This window comes from Poecile atricapillus, chromosome W, assembly GCF_030490865.1.
Source record: "Poecile atricapillus isolate bPoeAtr1 chromosome W, bPoeAtr1.hap1, whole genome shotgun sequence".
NCBI classification, from domain to species: Eukaryota; Metazoa; Chordata; class Aves; order Passeriformes; family Paridae; genus Poecile; species Poecile atricapillus.
The window spans coordinates 1690706-1710062 of record NC_081288.1 but is presented as its reverse complement, the minus strand read 5'-3'; the positions used below and the strand labels follow the sequence as shown (position 1 = coordinate 1710062).

Here is a 19357-nt window from a genome sequence, read left to right as displayed (position 1 = left end):
CCAACCACCAATCACCGCCGAGCTTCTTCGGCGGCGACCTATCAGCTGCGGGCTTGTTGGCAGGTGGGGGGAGGCGGAGGCGAGAGCGCCTCTGTTGGGAGAATTGAGCGATCGATCCAGGCTGGATCAATTGAGCGCCGAGAGCGGGGACGCGGGGACATTCACGGGGACATTCTCGGGGACACCCCCGGGGACATTCGCGGAGACTTTCACGGGGGCGCCGGCGCCCCCCGAGTCCTCCGCGAGGTTCCGGAGGCCGTGCCGGTGCTGCGCGAGGTCATGTGCGACGCCGCGGGCCGAGCGGAACGATCGTGCGCGAGCGGAACGTTCGTGCGGGCCCGCGTTTCCCGGGCCGTGAACGGCAAGGAGGGACCAAAATGGCGGCGCCCAGCGCCGGGGGCGCGGCGGCGGCAGCGGCGGGGGGGAACCGAGGGCGGCCGCCTCCCGTCACCCCCAGGCAGATCCGCGACCTCATCGACGGCGGCATCGCCACCGAGGGGCCCGGGCCCGGCGGGTGAGGAGCAGCGGCGGGGAGGGACGCGCTGGCAGCGGGGTTGGCGTCGGGGGGAGGCCCGGCCGTGTGAGGGGAGGGGAGGGCCGGGGAGTCGTGAGGGAATTGGGGGGTCCTGTGAGGGTCCTGTGAGGGGAGGGGGGGCTGGAGGGGACTGGGAAGTGCTGGGAATTGTTATTTGGGAAGGATAGCGGGAAAAAGAGAGCGAAGGAATGGGCTGGGAAGCGCAGGGAGCGCTGGGGGGGGCACTGGTGGGATTAAGGGGCACTGGGAGGGGGCACTGGTGGCACTGGGAGGGGGCACTGGTGGGATTAAGGGGCACTGGGAGGGGGCACTGGAGGCACTGGGAATGCTGGAGAGACTCCGGGGCGCTGGGAATGCTGGAGGGACAAGGAGGCAGCAGCGGGAACAGATCCTGGGACACTGGGAGGGGACTGAGGGCACTGGGAGGGCACTGGGGACACTGGGAGGGGACTGGGGAAACTAGGAGGGCACTGGGGATACTGGGGGGGACTGGGGACACTGGGAAGGGACTGGGGACACTGAGAGGGGATGGGGATACTGGGAGGGGACTGGAGGTACTGGGAAGGGACTGGGGGCACCAGGAGGGGACTGGAGACAATGGGAGGGAACTGGGAACAATAAGAGGGGATGGGGGGCACTGGGAAGGGACTGGGGACACTGGGAGGTGGCAGTGAGCACTGGGAGTGGACTGGGGAGCACTGGGAGGGAACTGGGGGCACTGGGAGGGAACTGGGGAGCACTGGGAGGGGACTGAGGACACTGAGAGGGGATGGGGACACTGGGAGGGCACTGGGAACACTGGGAGGGAACTGGGGGCGCTGGAAGTGGACTGGTGGAACTGGGAGGGAACTGGGGACACTGGGAGGGGACTGGGGAGCACTGGGAGGGGACTGAGGGCACTGGGGACACTGAGAAGGGATGGGGGGCATTGAGAAAGGACTGGGGACACTGAGAGGGAACTGGGGATACTGGGACTGGACTGGGGACAGTGGGAGGGGATTGGGGGTACTGAGAGGGAATTGGGGGCACTGGGGACACTGGGAAGGGACTGGGAGGGAACTGGGGACACTGGGAGGGAACTGGGGACACTGGGAGGGCACTGGGAGCACTGGGGACACTGAGAGGCCAGCCCAGGTAAGTGACCTGTGCAGTTCCAGTACTCACACCTTGCTGGGGCACTGGGAGTGACTGGGAGGCACTGGGAGCAATGGGGGCTGAGCTTTGGGGCTGTCTCAGGGGCTCCCTTGTCCCAGCTGTGAATTTTGACTCACGGAAAAGTTTTGGGAAGAGGCCAAAGGGCAGCCTTGGGATCAAATTCCAGCCTTGGGATCCACATTCCAGCCTTGGGATCAAATTCCAGCCTTGGGATCCACATTCCAGCCTTGGGATCCACATTCCAGCCTTGGGATCAAATTCCAGCCTTGGGATCAAATTCCAGCCTTGGGATCCACATTCCAGCCTTGGGATCAAATTCCAGCCTTGGGATCAAATTCCAGCCTTGGGATCCACATTCCAGCCTTGGGATCCACATTCCAGCTTTGGGATCAAATTCCACCCTTGGGATCCACATTCCAGCCTTGGGATCCACATTCCAGCCCTGGGATCCACATTCCAGCCTTGGGATCCACATTCCAGCTTTTGGATCCACATTCCAGCCTTGGGATCCACATTCCAGCTTTGGGATTCACATTCCAGCCTTGGGATCCACATTCCAGCTTTTGGATCCACATTCCAGCCTTGGGATCCACATTCCAGCCTTGGGATCCACATTCCAGCCTTGGGATCAAATTCCAGCCTTGGGATCCACATTCCAGCCTTGGGATCCACATTCCAGCCTTGGGATCAAATTCCAGCCTTGGGATCCACATTCCAGCCTTGGGATCCACATTCCAACCTTGGGATCAAATTCCAGTGTAGGGATCCACATTCCAGCCTTGGGATCCACATTCCAGCCTTGGGATCAAATTCCAGCCTTGGGATCCACATTCCAGTCTTGGGATCCACATTCCAGCCTTGGGATCCACATTCCAGCCTTGGGATCAAATTCCAGCCTTGGGATCCACATTCCAGCCTTGGGATCCACATTCCAGTCTTGGGATCAAATTCCAGCCTTGGGATCAAATTCCAGCCTTGGGATCAAATTCCAGCTTTGGGATCCACATTCCAGCCTTGGGATCCACATTCCAGCTTGGGATCCACATTCCAGCCTTGGGATCCACATTCCAGCCTTGGGATCCACATTCCAGCCTTGGGATCAAATTCCAGCCTTGGGATCCACATTCCAGCCTTGGGATCCACATTCCAGCCTTGGGATCAAATTCCAGCCATGGGATCCACATTCCAACTTTGGGATCCACATTCCAGCCTTGGGATCCACATTCCAGCCTTGGGATCCACATTCCAGCTTTGGGATCCACATTCCAGTCTTGGGATCCACATTCCAGCTTTGGGATCCACATTCCAGCTTTGTGATCAAATTCCAGCCTTGGGATCCACATTCCAGCCTTGGGATCCACATTCCAGCTTTGGGATCCACATTCCAGCCTTGGGATCAAATTCCAGCCTTGGGATCAAATTCCAGCTTTGGGATCAAATTCCAGCCTTGGGATCAAATTCCAGCTTTGGGATCCACATTCCAGCCTTGGGATCAAATTCCAGCTTTGGGATCAAATTCCAGCCTTGGGATCAAATTCCAGCCTTGGGATCCACATTCCAGCCCTGGGATCCACATTCCAGCCTTGGGATCCACATTCCAGCCTTGGGATCCACATTCCAGCTTTGGGATCCACATTCCAGCCTTGGGATCCACATTCCAGCCTTGGGATCAAATTCCAGCCCTGGATTCCAGTCTTGGGAGAATCCCAGATTTCAATCCTCAACGTGCTGGACTCAGAGAGCAAATCCCTCTTCCCTCCTCATCCCATCAAATCCCAACTGGACACATCCAAGGCACCTTTGGAATTTGATTAATTCATTGTTTTATTAGGAATTAATTAAAAACTGGGAATGGGGAGCTCTGGAGAAGATCCTTGTCAGGACAAGGCTGAGGGATGGGAGGTTAGGAAGTGTTCTGTGGGGTTTTTTTTGGAATCAATGGAATCATTCCAAGAATTTTCCTTGTTGATTTTTTTCCCTTTTAGGAAAGACACATCCGACTGCTCGGATCGAGCCAATGGACCTTCCCAAATGGAAGCTCTTTCCTTGGAATCTGCCAGCAGGGAAGCTTATTTCAGCAGAGTGGAAACATTCACCATATCCTTTGGAATGCTGGGAATTCCAGCTTGGAATTGTGGGGGAAGGGATCCAGAGGGATCATCCATCCAATTCCCAGCCTTGCATCCCAAAATTCCACCCCCTGTCCCTGAGAGTTCCTGGAGGTTTGGAGCTGTGAGAGTTCCCTGGGGAATGTTCAGTGTCCCAGCAGCCTGTGGGGGAAGGGGGTTTCCCTAAAATCCTGCTTTTTCCTAAAATCCTGCTTTTTCCTAAAATCCTGCCTTTTCCTAAAATCCAGCATTTTCCTAAAATCCTGCTTTTTCCTAAAATCCTGCTTTTTCCTAAAATCCAGCATTTTCCTAAAATCCTGCCTTTTTATAAAATCCAGCATTTTCCTAAAATCCAGCTTCATCCTGAAATCCCACCTCTTCCTAAAATCCTGCCTTTTCCTAAAATCCACCCTCATCCTGAAATCCTGCCTTTTCCTAAAATTCTGCCTTTTCCTGAAATCCTGCCTTTCCTAAAATCCAGCTTCAACCTGAAATCCACCTTCACCCTAAAATCCCGCCTTTTCCTAAAATTTTGCCTTTTCCTAAAATTCTGCTTTTTCCTGAAATCCTGGCTTTTCCTAAAATCCATTTTTTTTCTAAAATCACACTTCTTCCTAAAATCCTGCCTTTTCCTGAATTCCAAATTTTTCCTAAAATCACTCTCATCCTGAAATCCAGCCTCTTCCTAAAATTCTGCCTTTTCCTGAAATCCTGCCTTTCCTAAAATCCAGCCTTTTCCTAAAATCCAAATTTTTCTAAAATCTCACTTCTTCCAAAAATCCAGCCTTTTTCCAAAATCCTGCCTTTTCCTAAAATCCAAATTTTTCTAAAAGCCCACTTCTTCCTAAAATCCTGCATCTTCAGAAAACCCTGCCTTTTCCTGAATTCCAAATTTTTCCTGAAATCCAGCCTCATCCTGAAATCCAGCCTTTTTCTAAAATCCAAATTTTTCCTAAAATCCAGCTTCATCCTAAAATCCTGCCTTTTCCTAAAATCCAGCTTCATCCTAAAATCTTGCCTTTTCCTAAAATCCAGCTTCATCCTCATATCCACCTTCATCCTAAAATTCTGCCTTTTCCTAAAATTCTGCTTTTTCCTGAAATCCTGGCTTTTCCTAAAATCCATTTTTTTCCTAAAATCACACTTCTTCCTAAAATCCTGCCCTTTCCTAAAACCCAGCCTTTTCCTGAAATTCTGCCTCTTCCTGAAATCCTGCCTTTTCCTAAAACCCAGCTTCATCCTGAAATCCCACCTCTTCCTAAAATCCTGCCTTTTCCTAAAATCCAAATTTTTCTAAAATCTCACTTCTTCCTGAAATCCTGCCTTTCCTAAAATCCAGCCTTTTCCTAAAATTCTGCCTTTTCCTAAAATTCTGCTTTTTCCTGAAATCCTGGCTTTTCCTAAAATCCATTTTTTTTCTAAAATCACACTTCTTCCTAAAATCCTGCCTTTTCCTGAATTCCAAATTTTTCCTAAAATCACCCTCATCCTGAAATCCTGCCTTTTCCTAAAATTCTGCCTTTTCCTGAAATCCTGCCTTTCCTAAAATCCAGCCTTTTCCTAAAATCCAAATTTTTCTAAATTCTCACTTCTTCCAAAAATCCAGCCTTTTTCCAAAATCCTGCCTTTTCCTAAAATCCAAATTTTTCTAAAATCCAGCTTCATCCTAAAATCCTGCCTTTTCCTAAAATCCAACTTTTTCCTAAAATCCTGTCTCTTCCTAAAATCATGCTTTTTCCTGAAATCCAGCCTTTATCTGAAATCCAGCTTCATCCTAAAATCCTGCCTTTTCCTAAAATCTAAATTTTTCCTAAAATCCAGCTTCATCCTAAAATTCCTTTTCCTAAAATCCAGCCTTTTCCTAAAATCCCACTTCTTCCTAAAATCCACCTTCTTCCTAAAATCATGCCTTTTCCTAAAATCCAAATTTTTCCTAAAATCCACCCTCATCCTAAAATCCAGTCTTTTCCTGAAATCCTTCCTCTTCCTAAAATCCTGTATTTTTATAAAATCCCACTTCTTCCTAAAATCCTGCCTTTTCCTAAAATTCCACCTTTTCCTAAAATCCAGCCTTTTCCTGAAATCTCACCTTTTCCTAAATTCCAGCCATTTCCTAAAATCCTGCATTTTCCTAAAATCCAAATTTTTCCTAAAATCCAAATTTTTCCTAAAATTCCACCTTTTTTAAAAATCCTACTTTTCCTAAAATCCCAACTTTTTCCTAAAATCCCAACTTTTCCTAAAATCCCTCCCTGCACATCTCCAGCCATTCCCTGTATTCCTGCCCTGCTTCCCCTCCTGAGGAAGCTGCAGCCTGCTCCGAGCTCTCCCTCTCTTGGAATGTTTTCCCCATCCCCAAAAAATCCAGGATGTTTCCCCCAGCCCCAAAAAATCTGGGATGTTTCCCCCCATCCCCAAAAAAACTGGGATGTTTTCCCCATCCCAACAAAATCTGGGATGTTTCCCCCATCCCCCAAAAAAACGGGATCTTTCCCCCATCCCAACAAAACTGGGATGTTTCCCCATCCCAACAAAATCCGGAATGTTTCCCCATCCCAACAAAAGCTGGGATGTTCCCCCATCCTCAAAAAATCCAGGATGTTTCATCCCATCCCTAAAAAGTCCAGGATGTTCCCCCATCCCAAAAAATCCAGGATGTTCCCCCCATTCTTAAAACAAGCTGGAATGTTTCTCCCATCCTAACAAAAGCTGGGATGTTCCCCCAGCCCCAAAAAATCTGGGATGTTTCCCCCCATTCACAAAAAATTCGGGATGTTTCTCCCATCCCAACAAAAGCTGGGATGTTTCCCTCATCCCCAAAAAATCCAGGATGTTTCTTCCATCCCTAAAAAGTCTGGAATGTTTCCCCCATCCCCAAAAAAACTGGGATCTTTCCCCCATCCCAACAAAAGTCGGGATGTTTCCCCCATCCCCAGAAAAATCCAGGATGTTTCCCCCATCCCTAAAACAAGCCAGAATGTTCCCCCCAATCCCAAAAAAACGCGGGAATTTTTGCGGTTATCTCCTTGACGGGCTGACCCGCTGAGGTGGGCGGGCAAACCGGCGTCGCTGTCGCCGCTGGTGTGCGCCAGGTTGGGCTGGGTGAGCGTGGAGTGCGACATGCTCCGGTGCTCCAGCTGCCAGGCCTACCTGTGTGCCAGCCTGCAGCTGGCCCTGGACCTCAGCACCTGTGAGTGGGGATCAGCCGGGATTCCGGGATCAGATGGGATTCCGGGATCAGACGGGATTCCGGGATCAGCCGGGACTCCGGAATCAGACGAGTTCCAGGAGCGGGTCCCGCCAAGGGTTGGGTGTTTGGGGAAAGAGCGGAAGGGGAATTAGCGGGGTTTGGTGGGTAAGAGGTGCTGGGTTGTTGTTGGAGAAGGGAATTCCAGCTGGGAGAGGTTGTGGAGTTGGAGGGGGTTTGGGTTGGGAGGGATTTGTGCTGTTGTGCAAGGAATGGTGATTCCAGGGAAGGGTGATTCCAGGGAATGGTGGTTCCAGGGAATGGTGGTTCCAGGGAATGGTGGTCCCAGGGAATGGTGGTTCCATAAAATGGTGGTTCCAAGGAATGATGATCCCAGGGGATGGTGGTTCCAGGGAATGGTTATCCCAGGGAATGATGATCTCAGGGAATGGTGGTTCCATAAAATGATGGTTCCAGGGAATGGTGGTTCCAGGGGATGGTGATTCCAGGGAATGGTTCCAGAGTCCCAAGGGTTGGGTGTTTGGGGAAAGAGCGGAAGGGGAATAAGCGGGGTTTGGTGGGTAAGAGGTGCTGGGTTGTTGTTGGAGAAGGGAATTCCAGCTGGGAGAGGTTGTGGAGTTGGAGGGGGTTTGGGTTGGGAGGGATTTGTGCTGTTGTGCAAGGAATGGTGATTCCAGGGAATGGTTATCCCAGGGAATTGTGGTTCCAGGGAATGGTGGTTCCAGGGAATTGTGGTTCCAGGGAATGGTGATCCCAAGGAATGGTGGTTCCAGGGAAGGGTGATCCCAGGGAATGGTGGTTCCAGGGAATGATGATCCCAGGGAATGGTGATTCCAGGGAATGATGATCCCAGGGAATGGTGGTTCCATAAAATGGTGGTTCCAGGGAATGATGATTCCAGGGAGTGGTGGTCCCAGGGAATGGTTATCCCAAGGGAATAGTGGTCCCAAGGAATGATGATCCCAGTGGATGGTGGTTCCAGGGAATGGAGGTCCCAAGGATTGGCAGTCCCAAGGAATGGTGATTCCAGGGAATGGTGGTTCCAGTGAAGTGTGATCCCAAGGATTGGTGGTCCCAAGGAATGGTGGTCTCAAGGAATGGTCATCCCAGGGAATGGAGGTCCCAAGGATTGGCAGTCCCAAGGAATGGTGGTTCCATGGAATGGTGGTTCCATGGGATGGTGGTTCCATAAAATGGTGATCCCAAGGAATGGGTGATCCCAGGGAATGATGATTCTAGGGAATGGTGGTTCCAAGGAATTACATTTCCAGGGAATGATGATCCTAAGGAATGATGATCCCAGGGAATGATGGAATTCTCACCGTAAAAAATCTCTTTTTTATTCTGGGATAAAAGCTCTGGCAGCACCCCCTGTCCCCACGGCTCCTTGTCCTCCCAATCCTCTTTGTACCCATCCTTTAAGGTCTGGAAAACCCCAGTGAGGTTCCAAACCTCAAACCAGACCAAGGGAATCATCCAAAACATCCAAAACATTTCCAGGCTTTAGGGCACTGATCACCTCTCGGAATATTCCGGAGTTGGATCATCCTGGTAGGGAACATTAGGAATTATCCTGAGCCTGAGCCTCTTGTGGTGCAGCTTTGAGCCATTCCCAATCCCACGGGATTCCAGGGAGAAGAGCTCTGGAATGTGCAGAATTCACCCCTCATCCTCTATTTCCCCAAACAATCCCAAGGCTCTCAGCCTCTTTCCAGGTTTTCCAGATATTTCTCCAGCCTCGTTGCCTTCTGGAAGTATTTAAAGAATTTTTCTTTTTTTTTTAAGGATCTGAAGATCCTTTTCAAAATTCTCTTTTAAAACTTTTCTTTCCCAATTCCTGGACCTGCTTCCCTGATCCTCCAGGGAATTTTTCCAGTGCAGCAATTGCTGCTCACCAAGGCCATTCAGGCAGAAATTAGTGAGATTTAATTAATAAACTCCTTTATTATCCCACAAGGAAGTGTCATCCCCACTTCTCAATTTTCCTGGCTGCAATTCCCTTGGAAGTGAATCCTGCCATGTGGCTCATGGGAATACTGAGCCTTTCCTTTTGGGTCACTCAATATCAACATTCCCTGTTTATTCAGATTATCTCTGTTAAATAAACCTTGGCCTAATTATTCCATTGGAAATCACACTGAAATAATCAAAGACTGGGGAAGAAAGCATCGAAAAACAAATTAGAAAAGAAATTTTTTTTTGGTTCTGAAAGCAGAAGTGAAATTAAATATCAGATTTTTTTTTTTTTATTTTTAATTTTTTTGGGAAGTTTGATTTCCAGACATGGCTGGAATTTGGCTCCTCCAGCTGGGGTGGAGGGATCAGCTCAGCCAGGGATTGGCAGCATCCCGGGAGGGAAAAACTGGCAGGACCCAGCAAGTTTTATACCCATGGTTGGCTCAGGCTGTTTTTCCACAGGTTCCTGTGCCTGGGAATTTTGGGGGTGGTGGAAGGGCTCAGGTGACATTTGCTGTTCCCAATTCCTGGAATTCTTGCTGGGAAGTTTGAGGTGAAGCTTCAGGCTCTGCAGCCTCGGGCAGCACCCCAGGGAAACTCTCCCAGTCCTGCTGCTTTCTTCTCCTGGCTTGGTTTTCCCAGCAATTCCCTGAGGAGGTGGCTCCGCAGGGAATTATCCCAGAGTTTTTCCCTGCAGACAAGGAGCGCTGTGAGGAGCTCAGGAAGGCTCTGAGCACTGCCCACGAGAAGTTCTGCTTCTGGCCAGACAGCCCCTGCCCAGGTGGGTGCCTCAGATTCCTGCACCATCCAGAATTATTCCCAATTTTTTTCTTTCTCCCTTGTTCTTCCTGTCCTCACACTCTCCTTTTCCCTGTGGGAATGATGGAATGCAACATCCCTGAGCAGCCTCAGCGAATCCAAGCTGGATCCAGCTTTTCCTGCCCTTTGGGAGCAGTTAAAATGTTTTTGGGTGGTAACTGGGAGGGGACAGGGGAGCTTGGCTGTCATGGAATGCTCAGAGAGGGATAAATCCTGTCTTGGGAGCTGTGCTGAGCTTTTCCTTGAAAAGCCAGAAAAATAATCATGGAATTTTTGGGGTGGGAAAGGACCTTAGAGCCCATCCAGGGCCACCCCTGCCATGGCAGGGACACCTCCCGCTATTCCAGCTGCTCCAAACCCCATCCAGCCTGGCCTTGGACACTTCAGGGATCCAGAGGCAGCCACAGCTCCTCTGGGAATTCCATCCCAGCCCCTCCCCACCCTCCCTGTGGGATAAGGAGGGGTTGGGAATGCTGAGCGCAGCTTTTCCTCTCACCAGATCGCTTTGCCAGGCTGCTGGTGGATGAGCCCAGAGTCCTCCTCCAGGATTTCCTGGATCGTTTCCAGAGCCTGTGTCAGCTGGAGCTGCAGCTGCCTTCCCTCAGACCAGAAGACCTGAAAAATATGGTGAGTTCCCTCCTGCTCCCGAAATCCGGAGCGTTCCAGGCTTCGGGGACCATCCCAAAATCAGGAATTTCAGCCTCTGTGTGTGTGTGTGAGGAATCTGCTCCCACTTGGGTTTTTTTTTTTCTCCTTGGACGTGTTCCAGTGTTCCACCATGGAAACATGTCAAGAGGAGTTGGGAATGGCTCATTCCACAACTGGGAATTATTCCAAGCTGGGAATTGTATCTGCTTCCCACTCGGGACTTTTCCCGGTGTCCAGGCTGCTCTGTGGTGCCCGGAGATGGGATTTGGGATCCCACAGACCCCTTTGGGAGCTCTCCAAGGCAGCCCACGGATCACTCCAGGGATTCCACACAGGAATTTGGGATGCCCTGGACCTGAGGTGTGGGCAGAGACCTGGGAAGCTGAAGGAGACGGAGGAGGCTCCTCAGGCAGGAGGGAAAAGCAGGAAAAGCCAGGAACAAACATGGAATTGCCACCCTGCAGGAACCTGTCCTGGCCCTGCTCTGCTGCAGCCAAGTCTGGCTCCTTGGACACTCCTTTGCCAGGGAACAGATGGCTCTGGGCAGCCCTGTGGGATCCAGGGAATCTTCATCCATTCAGCACAACCACGGGGAGGTTTTGGGGCCGGCTGAGCTCGGAAACCACCGGAGACTCCCAAAACCACGGCAGGAACGGGACCTGTTCCACTGCTGGGGGGAGCAGATGGAGCAGATTTCATGGAATGGGGAGCCAGAGGATTGCTCTGGGTGACTTTTCCCTGTTCAAACTGGAGGTGCTGGACGATGCAATTCCAGAGGGTGGAACTGGGAATTTTTTTCTCCATGTGGGACATGATTTGGGAATAAAACCAACGCATTTTCTCCCTGTTCTCCACAGTCCCTGACGGAGGAAAGGATCACCCGGCTCCTCCAGCTCATTGGAGAGGAACTGGAGCACAAAGGAACAGAGGGAGAGAAACCTCCCGGGAAGTTTTCCACGGAAATCCTGCAGGTGCACGTTCCCGCCTGTATCCTGGCGCTGTGCGGCTGGACCTGCAGGTGGGCAGGGCCTGGAACGTCCCTCACGGTCTGGGCTTGCCATGAAAACTCTTGGAGGCTGGAGGGATGTGGAATGTTCCTCCTGTGGAATGTTCATTATCCCTTTTTTTGCTATTTTTGTGTTTTTTCCCTCTTTTCCCACTTCACTTATTTTACTCTTTTCCTATTTTCCCTCTTTTTCACCATGCTCCTTCCTGCCTACCTGATTTTATTTTCCCGTTTTCCCTCTTTTTCACTGCTCTCCTGCTTCCTCTGTATCACTATTTTCCTATTTTCCCTCTTTTTCACTAAGATCCTGCTTCCCTTATTTAACTATTTTCCCACTTTTCCACCACATTCCCTCTTCCCTTATTTCACCACATTTTTTCCCCTCTTTTTCCCCTCTGCTTCCTGGCCAGACAAAATGCAACTGAACCAGTTTAAATCATCATCATCATCATCACAGATGGGGTTTAATGGAATTTTTTCCCTGACTTTTCCAAGCTCAGCCTTATCCCTGACCACCTCTCCTGACTTTCCCCATCCCTGGCAATGTCCAAGGCCGGGTTGGACCTTGGGGCTTGGAGGAACCTGGGATGGTGGGAGGTGTTGGAATGAGGTGATCTTTAAAATCCATCCCAACCAATCCCACGATTCCTCGAGGATTCCAAGAGGATTCTGTGAGGATTCCTTGAGGATTCCATGTTCCATGAGGATTCCTCGAGGATTCTGAGATGATTCCATGAGGTTTCCTGAGGATTCCTCGAGGATTCCATGAGGATTCCGTGAGGATTCCTTGAGGATTCCATGTTCCATGAGGATTCCACCAGGATTCCACGAGGATTCCATGAGGATTCCTTGAGGATTCCATGAGGATTCCATGTTCCATGAGGATTCCACGGGGATTCCATGAGGATTCCTTGAGGATTCCATAAGGATTCCATGAGGATTCCTTGAGGATTCCGTGAGGATTCCTTGAGGATTCCATGAGGATTCCTTGAGGATTCCTTGAGGATTCCACGAGGATTCCTTGAGGATTCCACGAGGATTCCTTGAGGATTCCATGTGGATTCCCTGAGGATTCCCTGAGGATTTCTTGAGGATTCCATGAGGATTCCTTGAGGATTCCTTGAGGATTCCATGAGGATTCCTTGAAGATTCCATGAGGATTCCTTGAGGATTCCATGTTCCATGAGGATTCCACGGGGATTCCATGAGGATTCCTCAAGGATTCCTGGAGGATTCCATGAGGATTCCTTGAGGATTCCATGTTCCATGAGGATTCCACGGGGATTCCATGAGGATTCCTCAAGGATTCCTTGAGGATTCCATGGCTCTGTCCCCGCAGTGCTTCCTCGGGCTCCATGAACCTCTCTGTGATCACCTGTTCCCGCTGCATGAGGAAGGTGGGGCTGTGGGGCTTCCACCAGCTGGAATCTTCCGCAGCTCCGGAGCCGGATTCCTGCGGCTCCAGCAGCGCCACCCCGGCCGCTCCCGAGCGCTTCCCGCCCGTTCCCACATCCCCGCGCCGGATGCTGACGCGGAGCCAGGATCCGGGATCCGAGCAGGTACATCCTGGGATATCTGGGTGCTGCCCTCATCCACATCCAATGGATCCCAGGAGCAGCCACAGCTTCTCTGGGAATTCTATCCCAACCCTTCCCCACCCTCCCAGCCAGGAATTCCTTCCTGATATCCCACCTAAACCTTTCTCCTTGCGGCGGGAAGGGCTCTTGGAGCCGGACAACGCCGTTAATTCCCGTTTTTTTTTCCACCCAGCAGCACGAGAAGAGCCCATCCCCGGCTGTATCCCGCCCAAGGGGTTGGGATTCTCCCAACTCCATGGACCGGGGCGAGCTGGATGTGAGCAGGGATGTGACCCTGAGGAGCCGCCCGGTGACGCGGAGCATGGGCCAGGGGGACAACATGGAGGTGCCATCCAGCCCTGTCCGCAGGGCCAAGCGAGCGCGGCTCTGCTCTTCCAGCAGCTCGGTGAGTGATCCAAGCAGGATCTTCCCTGATCCAGGGATTTGGCGGAGCCCTGCTCAGGGGCTGGGGTTTGGGCTAAAAAAAGGGTTTTTTAGAGGCTCTAAACCATTCTTTTGTTGTTGTGTCCCTTCTCTGTCCCCTCCTCGCTTCCCCAGGACACTTCCTTGAGGAGCTTCTTTCACCCCAGCTCTCAGCACCGGGATTGGTGTCCCTGGGTCAGCAGCGGGGAGGGAGAGGAATCCCTGGAAGATGCTGCATCCCAGACGGAGAAGGAACCTGGGAAAGCCAAGCCAGGCTGGGAAGTGGTGCTGAAGAGGCTCCTCAGCATCCAAAAATGTGACACAGAGCCCGAAACGGAGCCAGCGGTGAGCCTGGGGCATCCCAAAAACCAGAGCACTGCTCGTGCAGGCAGCAAAAATTTGGGATGGAGGGGCTTTTTTTTGGGAAGAACACAATCCCAGGCAGGTGAAAAGGCATTCCCAAAAGGTCCATCCAAGGCCAGGCTGTGCCAGAGCTGCTCCAGGGCTGCTATAAATAACGGCCTCGGCGCTGCCCGAGATCCGGTTTCATTCCCTGTCCCCAGAGCTCCTCTCTGCAATTCCTGGCTCCAGGCTCTTGGATTGCCAGTGTGAAAAACGAGGTTCACTTTTTTTTTATAGATATAATATAGAATTTTTTTTATAAGTATAGAATTTAAAAGTTTAATAGAAAGACAATTAGGAGATAAAAATAAATATACAGATACAGCCAGGTGTCTCTGCGTTCACCTCACTAACAAAGGATTTTCCCTTAAAAACAGAACCCTACTACATATCCATAAATTCTCATACATATTCAGACATTTTTCTTTTAAGTTTTGGATGTTTCTTTGTTTAGTTTTTAACTCACCCCCTTCCCAATTAATCAATCTTCTTGGCTCCACCGAGTTTCACATTCCCTGATAACAGAAATGCAATAAATTCCTCCCCCAGAGTTCTGGTCAGTGCTGTCCTCATCTGGATAAGATAATTTATGAATGCAGGGGGTCTCTAGCTATCTTTTTCAGTCTTTGGGTTCAACAAACAAAAGTAGTTTTTGTTTTAATACTATGCCATAACTCAAAATATATGTATCTCATACCACTATTTCTAAGTATCATCAACAACAGAAATAGAAGAAACTATATTAACAAACTTTCTAACCTTATACATATAACATTGATTTTAATATTTGTGAAAAGCCAACAATATAAAATACATTTATAACACCAGGGGAGCAGAGCTGAGGCCACAACTCCCTCCCTGTGTGGCTGTGGAGCAGCTGCTGCCTCCCTGGATCTCCTTATCCACGTGGATTCCTCCTGCCAGCTCTTTCCAGCTTCTCTCAGAACATTCCTGCTTTGGGATTTGTCCTGGCAGTTTCCTGTGATTTGTGTCCCCTTCCATTGGGAGGTGTCCCTGCCCACATCAGGGTGTTGGAACTGGGGGATCTTTAAGGTCCTTTCCAATCCAAACCATTCCAGAATTCCGTGATTCTGCCAGGAGCCAGGAGAGCTCCAAATGCTCCAGTGGCATCGGTCACAAATCAGAGGCACCAGACCCAGCTGGACCAGGGGATGGTTGGAGTTCCTTCCTGCTTTTTGGGGTCCCTGCTGGCTTTTTGGGGTCCCTTTCTTGCTTTTTGGAGTCCCTTTCTTGCTTTTTGGGGTCCCTTTCTTGCTTTTTGGGGTCCTTTCTTGCTTTTTGGAGTCCCCTCCTTCTTTTTAAGGTCCCTTTCTTGCTTTTTTCGGGTCCCCTCCTGGTTTTTGGGGTCCCTGTCTGCTTTTTAAGGTCCCTTTCTTGCTTTTTGGGGTCCCTTTCTTGCTTTTTGGGGTCCTTTCTTTCTTTTTGGGGTCCCTGTCTGCTTTTTGGGGTCCTTTCTTGCTTTTTTGGAGTCCCCTCCTGCTTTTTGGGGTCCCTTTCTTGCTTTTTTGGGGTCCCCTCCTGCTTTTTGGGGTCCCTTTCTTGCTTTTTTGGGGTCCCCTCCTGCTTTTTGGGGTCCTTTCTTGCTTTTTGGAGTCCTTGCCTGCTTTTTGGGATACCTTTCTTGCTTTTTGGGGTCCCTTTCTTGCTTTTTGGGGTCCCTGCCTGCTTTTCAGGGTCCTTTCTTGCTTTTTGGAGTCCCATCCTGTTTTCTGGAGTCTCTTCCTACTTTTTAGAATCCCTTCTTGCTTTTTGGGGTCCCTTCCTGCTTTTCAGGGTCCTTTCTTGGTTTTTTTGGGGTCCCCTCCTGCTTTTTGGGGTCCTTTCTTGCTTTCTGGAGTCCCAGCCTGCTTTTTGGGGTCCCCTCCTGTTTTCTGGAGTCCCCTCCTGTTTTCTGGAGTCCCTTCCTACTTTTTGAGGTCACTTTCTACTTTTTGGAGTTCCTGCCTGCTTTTTTGGGGCTCCTTTCTGCTTTTTGGAGTCCCCTCCTGCTTTTTTGAATCCCTTCTTGCTTCCTGGAGTCCCATCCTGTTTTCTGGAGTCCCTTCCTACTTTTTTGAGGTCCCTTTCTACTTTTTGGGGTCACTTCCTACTTTTTGGAATCCCTGCCTGCTTTTTGGAGTCCCCTTCTTGCTTTTTTGAGTCCCTTTCTGCTTTTTTTTGGGTCCCTTCCTTCTTCTTGCTTGTAGTCTCCTTGTTCTCCCCTCCAAGCTGGCAAACTGGGATGATGAAAACAAGGAGGAAACTGCTGTCCTGGCAGGAAATTGGGATATTTTGGATGAGTTTTTGCTGCAGTTTCTCCTCCTGCCCTTTGCCAGTGGCAAGTCCTGCTCCAGTGCTTTGACCTCCAGCTGTTGCTTTGTTCCCATCTCTTCCAGAGCCTCTCGGAGAAATCCTGCAAGGTGTTCCGCATTTTCCGGCAGTGGGAGAGCATGAATTCCTCCTGAATTCCAGAAACCGGCACGGGGGCCATCGGGAGAGAGAGAGAGAGATCCAAACCTCTGGGTGGCTCCAGCTCCGCGCCTCGGGAAGGGGAATCCGAGGAAACTCCCAAGGGCCACCTTGGCATCTCCCCTTCCCTCTCTGCCTTCCTGAAGCTCCTGCCTTCACAAACTGCTGCTGTGTCCCTGGGCTCCAGGGTGGGCTGGACAGCCCTTCCCAGAGCTGGGAATGTGACGAGGGGACACCGTCACCTCCCGAGGTGTCCGCGGTGTCCGGCCGCCTCGTGACGCCAGGTGGGAATAAACATTTCATTTTTGTTGGTTTTTTTTCCTTTTGCCTTCCTGCTGTTGTGGTGCTTTTTTTTTCCAGAGCAGGAGGAGCTCTGGGTCTGGTGTAGCTCCTGGATCCCTCGGGATTATTCTCCTTATGGGATCCACATCTGGCTGCCTCCCTGTTTCTTGCTCCACATTTTATTGTCTCCTGTTGTTGGGGTATTTTTCCATTGCCTCAATCCCTGCCCTTGTGTCCCTCTGCTGATGGCCAGTTTGGGGTGATAAATCCCCCAGGTTGGAGGGTGGGATGCAGCCAAAACTTGGGAAAAGGTGAGATTCCATGGCTTGGGCTGCTGGGAAGGGCGTGGTGTCATCTCCATCCTTGAGGATATTGAGGAAGGGGCTTTGGGAAGGGCTGAGATTCCACAGGCACGGTTGGATCTCCTCCCTCCAGGTCTGGGAATGTGGGAGGGATGGCACAGGGTTATGTCATTCCTTTTTTTATTATTATTTTTTTGAGGAAAGGATCTCCTGCCTCCATTTCCCCGGGTTTCCGAGGTTTCATCTGTGTCATCCCCTCGGATGGATTTGGAGATTCTGGGAATGCAGTGGCTGCCATGGTCAGGGCTGAAGCCCAAAACTTGGGGGTGCACCCACCAACCTGGGGGCTTCTCCTGGGATCCAGCATTTCCTCTGGGGCAGGAATCCCACGGGAAGCAGCAGGGCCTGAATGTGGATGGATTCCCTTCCTTATTAAGGGGGTTCTAATTACGGGGCCCTAACGAGGGGCTGCTTCACCCCACAGCCCTGCTGGGCTGGGACTTGGGGTGGAGATGGGGACACCCCAAATCCAGAGGGGCGAGGATGGGCTGGGAAGTGCTTGGGATGGGCATGGAAGAGCCTCTTTTGTGGCTCTTTTCCACAAATCCCCCATCCCCAAGAGCTCCCCATGGTGTCCCCATTCCTTTCATCCCCCTGGAACTCTGGTTTCCCAATTTCCAATGGTTTCCAGCAGTTCCCTGTGGCTCCCTACATTCCCTACATTCCCTATCCATGGATTCTCCTGGCTCCCCCCCCAGTCTCCATTTTTCTCCACAATCAGGGAAGCACCCCACAAATCCTGGGATGCACCCAATCCAGGGAGGATGATATCCCCATTCCAGGGTGGGAGAGGCCAGCCACAACCCCTCCATCCCAATTTCCAGACCGAGGAGTGCACAGAGGATCCCCAAAATTCCCTCAGCACCCACATTCCAAGGTTTGGATGCTGTAAAAGTGGCCTTAAAGTATTCCAAAAAGGAACAGGGTGTTGTTGTAGTCCCTGATATCCTGGAATAATCCCTGTTGCAAAACTGGTGTTTCACAGATGGAACAGAAGCGTTCCAAGAAATTACAGTAAAATCCTTGTTTCCCCCTTCCAGTTCTCCCAGTTGCTTGGAACCAGTCAGGGAATATGGTGGTCTGGGAAACCCAGGATCCTCTATCCCAAATTTCCCAGCTGCTCTGCTTCAATATAACCCCGTTCTCCTGCCAAATTCCCCGTGGAATTTGGGGTGTGGATTTGAGTCCCCTCAGGTGGTGTCACCTCCTGCCCTTGCCAGACTCGGGGCATGTTGGGGCATTAAATGGAGGAGCTTTTTGGGATTCTTTGGCTGTGTCTCCTCCCCACAGGGGAAGGAAGCAGCGGGGCAGATTTATGGGATGATGCCGGGGATCAGGAATGCGGGGTGTGGAGGTTCCACACCGGAATCCCATCGGTGTGGGAGACACCCATTAGTGCTGTCATCATCCGGGTGGGTAAACTGAGGCACCGGGAAATGCTTTGCCAATGTCACACCGGAAATCCGCGATGGTGACTCCGGCTGCGGGCTCTGGCCGGTCGCCACGTTCCCGCTTGGATTGAACGGGATCGCCGTGGGCAAACTCCATATTCTGTGGGGTGGTTCCCTGACCCCCGTGGAAACGGGAAATATTGGGAATATTGGGAGCCACTGGGAATTGTGGAAAAACAGTGGAAATGGCAGAGCCATGGGGAATTGCAAGGCCCTGACAGCGGCGCACCCCATATTTTATGAGGCAGTTCCCTGGCCGTGGTAGGAACCAGCAAAATGGAAATGGGGAAATAAGAGGAGACAGAATTCACGGGGAATGGGGGAGACACGGGGAACACGGGGGGAAATTCCGGGAAACATTGGAAAAAGAGGAACTGAAATTAGCGGCCTCAGCGGGGCCTCGAACCCGCGGCCCATCCATCACTCCCCCCCTCCACCTCCCCCTCTCGGGACTACAACTCCCGGCGTGCCCCGGGGCCGGCGGAGCGTTGAGGGCGAGGCCAATGGAAGCGCCGCGGGGCGGTGACGTCACCGCGGGTGACGTCAGGGGTCCAGAGAGAGGCTGGGGCAGAGGCGGCCGGAGCGGCTGAGGGAGCGCGAGCGGCGCAGGGGGGGCCCTGTCGGCGACAGCGGCGACAGCGGCGACAGGAGCGGCGACAGCGACAGCGGCGGGTCCCAGCGCCTCGCGGCCCGGCGCTTCCCTGCTCCTCTCGGCGCCGGGCGGCCCCGGCCCGCGGCGGCGGCGCTGACAGCCCGCCCGGAGCCCCGGGGGCGGCCGCGGCCACCATGTCGTCCCCCAGCCCGGGCAAGAGGCGGATGGACACCGACGTGGTCAAGCTGTATCCTTGCCGTGCCCCTCTCCGGGCCTACTGGGGACGAGGATCCCCCCGCCCCGTGGCCGGGCCTGCAGAGGGGTGGGAGGGCGGGGGGCACCGGGGACCCCCGCTGGGGTCGCC

At 51.8% G+C, this 19357-nt stretch overlaps 2 protein-coding genes across 3 annotated transcripts in view; both read left to right on the top strand.

Moving 5' to 3' along the window:
• Window positions 1-307: 307 nt before the first annotated feature.
• On the top strand, window positions 308-16628 carry LOC131592167 (zinc finger C3HC-type protein 1-like). Of its 2 annotated transcripts, none has more exons than XM_058863484.1 (10): window positions 308-514; window positions 3676-3787; window positions 6838-6988; window positions 9660-9743; window positions 10281-10408; window positions 11287-11447; window positions 12775-12994; window positions 13206-13418; window positions 13571-13780; window positions 16234-16628. In XM_058863484.1, exons 1-10 carry the CDS (start codon window positions 378-380, stop codon window positions 16300-16302), a joined length of 1485 nt encoding a protein of 494 aa, XP_058719467.1. In that variant the 5' UTR covers window positions 308-377; the 3' UTR covers window positions 16303-16628. The 2 variants fall into 2 exon arrangements, with proteins under 2 accessions (XP_058719467.1, XP_058719468.1); XM_058863485.1 differs by having other exon boundaries at window positions 309-514; window positions 13209-13418.
• A 2317-nt stretch (window positions 16629-18945) lies between these two features.
• The window catches only part of LOC131591440 (ubiquitin-conjugating enzyme E2 H), a 44311-nt gene continuing 43899 nt past the window's right edge, over window positions 18946-19357 (top strand). The window contains exon 1 of the mRNA XM_058862154.1: window positions 18946-19240. Coding sequence (XP_058718137.1) covers window positions 19188-19240 — 53 coding nt within the window. The 5' untranslated portion in view covers window positions 18946-19187. The remainder of the gene's footprint in view (window positions 19241-19357) is intronic.

Coding starts and splice junctions, on each gene's coding strand:
- LOC131592167 (XM_058863484.1), top strand. CDS start 378: ATGGCGGCGCCCAGCGCCGGGGGCGCGGCGGCGGCAGCGGCGGGGGGG. Junction 6,989..9,659: donor GGCCCTGGACCTCAGCACCT/GTGAGTGGGGAT, acceptor TTTTCCCTGCAG/ACAAGGAGCGCTGTGAGGAG. Junction 11,448..12,774: donor CTGTGCGGCTGGACCTGCAG/GTGGGCAGGGCC, acceptor CTGTCCCCGCAG/TGCTTCCTCGGGCTCCATGA.